The sequence below is a fragment of the Cervus canadensis genome, chromosome 29, assembly GCF_019320065.1.
Source record: "Cervus canadensis isolate Bull #8, Minnesota chromosome 29, ASM1932006v1, whole genome shotgun sequence".
Taxonomy (NCBI): Eukaryota; Metazoa; Chordata; class Mammalia; order Artiodactyla; family Cervidae; genus Cervus; species Cervus canadensis.
Window position 1 is genome coordinate 24,475,770 of NC_057414.1, and position 5,984 is coordinate 24,481,753.

Consider the following 5,984-nt stretch of genomic DNA (forward strand, 5'->3'; position numbering starts at 1 on the left):
TATGAAACGCACGGCCGAGAGACGGAGAGGGCTTTCTGTTCCCTGGAACTGACACCTCAGCACAGGCGCAGGAAGCAGTAGGAGCTCAGGACACCCATGAGGTTCCCTGGGGCTGGTCTGTCGGTTTTGAAGCTCAAGGGCTTTGGACATGAACTCAAAGGATTTAGTTTCTAGCAGGGACCATCCTGAGGAAATGGCCAGGAAAGCAAGGTCCAGGCTGGAGGCGTCATCCCTAACCACACACCTTCCAGCAGCCTGGAGGCCGCCATCTTGGAGCGCCACAGCCCAGGGCCGCGCCTCAGTTCCTCCACTGCTGACAGGACAGCGGCCTTCCCGGTACTGGCCACCAGGCAGATCAGGACTCCCTCATTTCCTCAGGCTTGCACAACCAGGGAAATGACCTGTGGATGAGGACAGCCATTGGTGTCCGGTAAGTCACCCTTTGCAGGAGAAATGACCTGCAGGGACACTCCCTGGGCATCAGACCAGCTGTTCTCCTCACCCCCTGACCCGCCCAGGGATGGCTCAGTATAAATACAGCCACCTCTCCAAGCAAGCAGGGACCAGCAGCCCTGCTCCATTGGGGATCAGGTGAGGAACCGCTTCAAGGAGCCATTTCTTTGAAAACTCTTACTTTAAAACATAATTTTTCTGATTTCTCTTTCTCCTCTATGTGGTCAGTGCTGGCAGAGTGGTGCATGGGAAATGCTTTTTGATTAACGACAGGCTGCTTTAGTAAGACACAGCTTGGACCCAACTGTCCTCTTCTTCCACCAAAGCTACCTGGGTGACCTCCTAGACAGCCCTGGGTTCAGGGTTGGTGGGTTCGGAATCGAGGGCTTGAGGCTGCGAGTCAGGTCCTACTGCGGTGTCTCCTAGTACGACCACTGGGAGTCTAGTGGAAATGAGCAGCCAGGCTCTCCTTGACATACAAACCCCAAAGTGAGGAGGGGTGAAAGTCTTGTCCGTGTCTCCCTGACCCTCTCCTTTCCTTTCAGCACAATGAAGCTCTTCACAGGCCTCATTCTCTGCTCCTTGGTGCTGGGAGCCCACAGCCTGCTTTCCTTCCTTGGTGAGGCTTTTGAAGGTAAGGCCTATGGAGGGGCTATGACATCCTTGGGCCTCTAGGCTTCACCCTAAACACCCCTGAGGGTTGGAGCTGGGGTCCTAGGAGGTGTTCCCCTATGTGGTAGAATATGACAGGTATTGGGGGAGCTTTTTTCAGACAGTTTGAAAAGCACAGGATTTATGTCCATCAGGTACTAGAGAAAGAACGAGCATCATTTCCAGCTGAAATGGCAGTTTGAGTGGAAGACACAAAGCAAGTCTGAAATAGAACGAAATTTCCCTCAGACCAATTGCATGAAGTAGGGTGAAAGCAATCCATCTGTTCTCCTCTCCTGTCTTTCCATCCCTACTCCTCCCTCCCTCCCTTCCTCTCTTCCTTCCTTCCATTTCCTAGTTGGATGATTCAGAGACCTTCAGAACACCTTGTTGGTCCTACCTATACTCAGTGATGCTGTCCCTGCTTTAGTCTGTTTCCCATCTTTTTCTAGCCTTTTAACTAATGAAAAAAAAAGGTGTGTGTGCGTGGAAACCTAATAACAAATGTCAAGCCTCCACAAGGAACTCGGCTCTTACGTGCAATTTAGAGGGACCCACTTTCCTTCTCTGCCCAGGGCTGGAGAGTTTTCCAGGACATTAGCAGCACTAACTGGGCAGTTTCAGGAAGACAGGGGCAGTTCCAGTCAAGCTGGGTCAGTTGGTCATATATTACCTGCAGAACACCTCCGAGCGGGCATCTTCCTCCACCTGAAGGGGAGAAAACTGAGGCTTAGAGCAGCTGAGTCCGTCACCCAGGGACTGAGTGCCCGTCAGCAGGCGGCAGGACAGAGGTGGGAACTCAGCTGTGCTTGAGGCCAAGGCTCTCACCGACTTCTCCCAGCACCACTTCCTGAAGACGGGGGCTGAGCAATCTGGGCCGCAGTTTGGAGTCCCCTGGGGAGCCATGAAAACTATTTCTGCCTGAGACCAGCCCGGAGACGGGGAGGTGACTGGCCTGGGCTGTGAGGGCTCAGGGGACTTTCAGGGTCTCCCCAGATTATTGGACAGTGCAGTCAGGCTGAGGAATAGACCTACTTCCTCAAGCAGCCACATCATCAGTACCATCCACTAGAGAGTTCTCAGGATTCCTTTCACTCACCTAACAGGCAGGGGAATCAAGTCACAAGGGGTCCTTTCATGAGGCAGGAATACATTTCTTAGGTGTCAGAGCAGAGGAGTATGTCTGCCCTTTCTCAGAATCTGTCTCGCCCATCACCTCCTCACTCACCCACGTGCCCCGGAGCTTATCACATGCAGCTTGCTCTGCAGCAGTGGTTCTGGACCCAGGGCAAATTTGGTGATGCTTGGGTGCATTTTCAGTTGTCACACTGAGGAATAGTTTGAGAGGTCAAGGATGCTGCTAGACATGTTATAATATCCAGGATAGCCTGGACCAACAACAATATTCCTGGTCTCAAATTTCAATAGAATGCTGTTGAGGAATCCTGTCCTATAATAACTCCCTCTGTCCTGAAACATATCAGGTAGAGCCCTCGTTGAGAGGCAGCACAGAGACAGCATCACAGGGGTTAGACAAAGGGGTCCCACAGCCGTAGCGCCTCCCCACCCCACCCCAATGACTCTCATTCCAATACCAGGAGCAGGTAACTAGGCATAAGGAATGCTCTTCTTACCCTATGGCATTTGTGGTGCTATGAGCACAGGCTGAAACCGAGTCAGTGGAAGATTTTTTATTCCTTGATTCTTCTGTAAGCGGGGTCACAGTTTTCTCCCCACCTGATAATCCTTACTCCATGTGCTCTGCTTTCCAGGGGCTAAAGACATGTTGAGAGCCTACAGAGACATGAGAGAAGCCAACTACATAGGTGCAGACAAATACTTCCACGCCCGTGGAAACTATGATGCTGCCCAAAGGGGACCGGGGGGTGCTTGGGCTGCTAAAGTGATCAGGTATTGGGGTCTCTGGGTTACAGGGATGGGTGGGCAGAGCTTGGCTGCCTTGGACAGCCTGGAGGGGCCAAGCCCTGGAGAACTTTCCAGTAGGGTTGTGGGCCCTCCTACTATTAAACACCCTCCTGCTCTGCGCCCAGTGTGAGGTCTGAGTGGTTGAAGAGCAGAGCAAGGCTGGTGAGACAGGCGATTCTCAACCCTCCCCCTATGGGTGCTGTTTCCCCAGCATCCAGGGGACGTGCAGGGCTGAGGTGGTAGTGCCTGGGGACCACAGGGTTGTAGCCCCTCTTTCCTGGGCTCCTCTCAGAGTCATTGATTCCTTAGAAAGAGGAGAGATGGGGAGGGTGGGTCTGTGGCTCATAGTCCTGGATTAATCCCCTCCCTGCCCTCCTCCTTTCCAGTGATGCCAGAGAAGGTATTCAGAGATTCACAGACCCTGTGTTTAAGGGTACGTCCAGTGGCAAGGGGCGGGAGGACTCGGCAGCTGACCAGTTTGCCAACGAATGGGGCCGGAGCGGCAAAGACCCCAACCACTTCAGACCTGATGGCCTGCCTGACAAGTACTGAGCTGCCTCTCTCTCTGCTCAGGAGACGGGGCTGTGAGTCCCCAAGGGCAGGGACACTGAGCTAAAGTGTTCTCTGCCCACAGAAGGCAGCGGATCTAATAAATGCTTAAGAGATGGCATACTGAGGCTGTGTGTCCTTCCTGGTATGAGGACAGCCTGTTGTTCCAGGACTGATGGCAGGACAGCCACGTGAAGCTCAGCCTGTGCCTGTGTGTGTGTTTCCGGGACACACCCTCAGCATCATTCAGGACAGACCCCCTGTCCAGCCTTCCCCCAATCAGACCCGCTCCCTCTCCAGGCCCCTCTGGTTACCCCAGGGCCGTTTCCAGGCCCTTCTTTGTCCAGGCCTTCTCCCTCCCTGCAGTTGTGTCCTGCCACCTCCTCTGTCCCCGGTCTAGTCGCCTAGCTTGTCCTCGGTGCTCTCTGTGAGGGGCAGGGACACAGTCACGGGAGGACTGGACGGTGGAATCCTGCTCCAGCAATTGCCACCTTGATCTTCTGTTCATTTCTCAGCAACTCTTAGAAATCCATCTATGAACCAGTTTCTTTCTGTGCCATCCAGAACTGCCTCCAACACTGTTCCCTGCTAGTCTATTTTTTTTTTTTTTGGCTTTATTTGAAGCCTAAATGATGACATAGAGCCTCCTTGCTTGTGAATGTTTCCTCATAGCCTCTTATTTTAAGTAGCTCACTTGCAGAAATATTAGTGGGGAGAGAGCAGGACAGAGGCGTCTACTTCTGTAAGTGAGTGTCCAGAAACCAGTTAGTGATTTATAAAGGGAAATTTTCATATGAGGTATTATTAACTGGTTATAGGATTAAGTACTAAGAGATTAAGAAATACAAAAAGCTAAGGTTTTGATCTTGTTGGGAAGCCTGTAGCCCATGGGAAGGCTGGTAAAGATTGCTGGGTGTCCCAATCCAAAGCTGACAAGCAAGACGTCCCCCATGTACCCATAAAGCTTGGTATGGAACAGCTCAGGGGTGCAGTTGAACTCACTGGGGATGCAGCTGGGGTTTCCTGCAAACTCACCTGAAGGCAGCACACACGGGGCAGGGGATAGAAGGGCTCTGAGCTCCCTGGAAGCCAGCCGTGGAAATGGCAGTGCTACGGACTGACTGTGTCCCCCCTCCCCAATTTCTATGTTGAAGCCCGACTCCTAATGGAGCTGTTCAGATGAAAGAAGTAAATATGGTTAAATGAGGTCATAAGTGTTGAAGCCTGGGCTGGAAGGATTAGGGTCCTTATAATGTTAGAGATACAAGAAAGCTAGCTTTCTCTTTCTCCTGTAAAGACACAATGAGATAGTGTCCATCCGCTGGCCAAAAAGAGAGCTCCCACCAGGAACCAAGTTGGTTTGCAATTTGGTTCTGGACCTTCCAGTCTGCAGACATGTGAGGAATGAAGTTCTCTGGTTGAAGCCACCTAGTCTGTGGTATTAATGCATTGTTAGGGAGACAGAATGTTGCTGAACACCTTGGGAATCCAGCTGCGAGGCCACAGCAGTTGCCAGGAAACTTCAGCGGCTGGGAATAACATAAAAACTCCAGAGTGCCAGTGGGTGTCCTTGTGTGTGAGAAGAGCGCCCCGGGAGCTGGATGGCAGGAAGAACATGGGACCTGGAAGAGATGGTGGTACATCCTGCTTGTCCCCCCCGCCAGAGCCCTCTACTGACAGATTAACATCAGGCCCAGCTGGCACATGAGAATTGTTGCCTCAAACTGGAAACAACCCAAATGTCCATCAAATGAAGAGTGGATAAACCGTGACTTATCTGTACAATGGATTTCTATTCAGCAACAAAGGGGAGGGAATAAACACGACTGTATCTCAAATTATTATATCAAGAAGAAGACTTACACAAGAGTGTATACTTTATATGAAGTTCATGAACAGGTTAAAAAACTGATATTTAATGATAAAGAACAGGAGTTGCCTCTGGAGGCAGAGGTGATGGCCTGGGAGGGGCTGAGAGGGAATTTCTGAAATGATGGAAACCTTCAAAATCTCCTGAGAATGTGGGTTACATAGGTGTATTGATTTGCCTAACTCATTGACAGGTAAATTAATATGTGTGAAATTCATTGTATGGAAGTTATACCTTTCTCTTAGTCCATTCAATTTGCTATAACAAAATATCATTAATTGAGTGCCTTATAATCAACAGAAATGTATTCCTCACAATTCATGAGGATGGGAAGTCCAAGATCAAGGTGCTAGAAGATTGTGTCTGGTGAGACTCTACTTCCTTGTTCATAGATGGCCATCTTATCCCTGTCTTCTCACGTGGCAGGAAGGCAAGGGTGCTCTCTGGGGTCTATATTATGAGGGCACTAATCCCACTCATTAGGGCTCCACTCTCATGACCTAATCACCTCCCAAAGACTCCACCTTCAAATTCC

General features: G+C 50.8%; 1 protein-coding gene across 1 annotated transcript; it reads left to right on the forward strand.

Annotated features, from left to right (window-relative positions):
- The first annotated feature begins 487 nt into the window (after positions 1-487).
- On the forward strand, positions 488-3,698 carry LOC122431213 (serum amyloid A protein-like). The gene is made up of 4 exons (XM_043452367.1): positions 488-591; positions 999-1,087; positions 2,877-3,015; positions 3,417-3,698. The coding sequence occupies exons 1-4, from the start codon at positions 521-523 to the stop codon at positions 3,580-3,582; spliced, it is 465 nt and encodes a 154-aa protein (XP_043308302.1). The 5' UTR covers positions 488-520; the 3' UTR covers positions 3,583-3,698.
- The last annotated feature ends 2,286 nt before the right edge of the window (positions 3,699-5,984 follow it).

Excerpts from the sequence above, each read along its gene's own strand:
- LOC122431213 (XM_043452367.1), top strand. The coding sequence starts at position 521 with ATGGCTCAGTATAAATACAGCCACCTCTCCAAGCAAGCAGGGACCAGC. Across the intron at positions 592-998 it reads CCTGCTCCATTGGGGATCAG|CACAATGAAGCTCTTCACAG; the intron begins GTGAGGAACCGC and ends CTTTCCTTTCAG. Across the intron at positions 1,088-2,876 it reads CCTTGGTGAGGCTTTTGAAG|GGGCTAAAGACATGTTGAGA; the intron begins GTAAGGCCTATG and ends TCTGCTTTCCAG.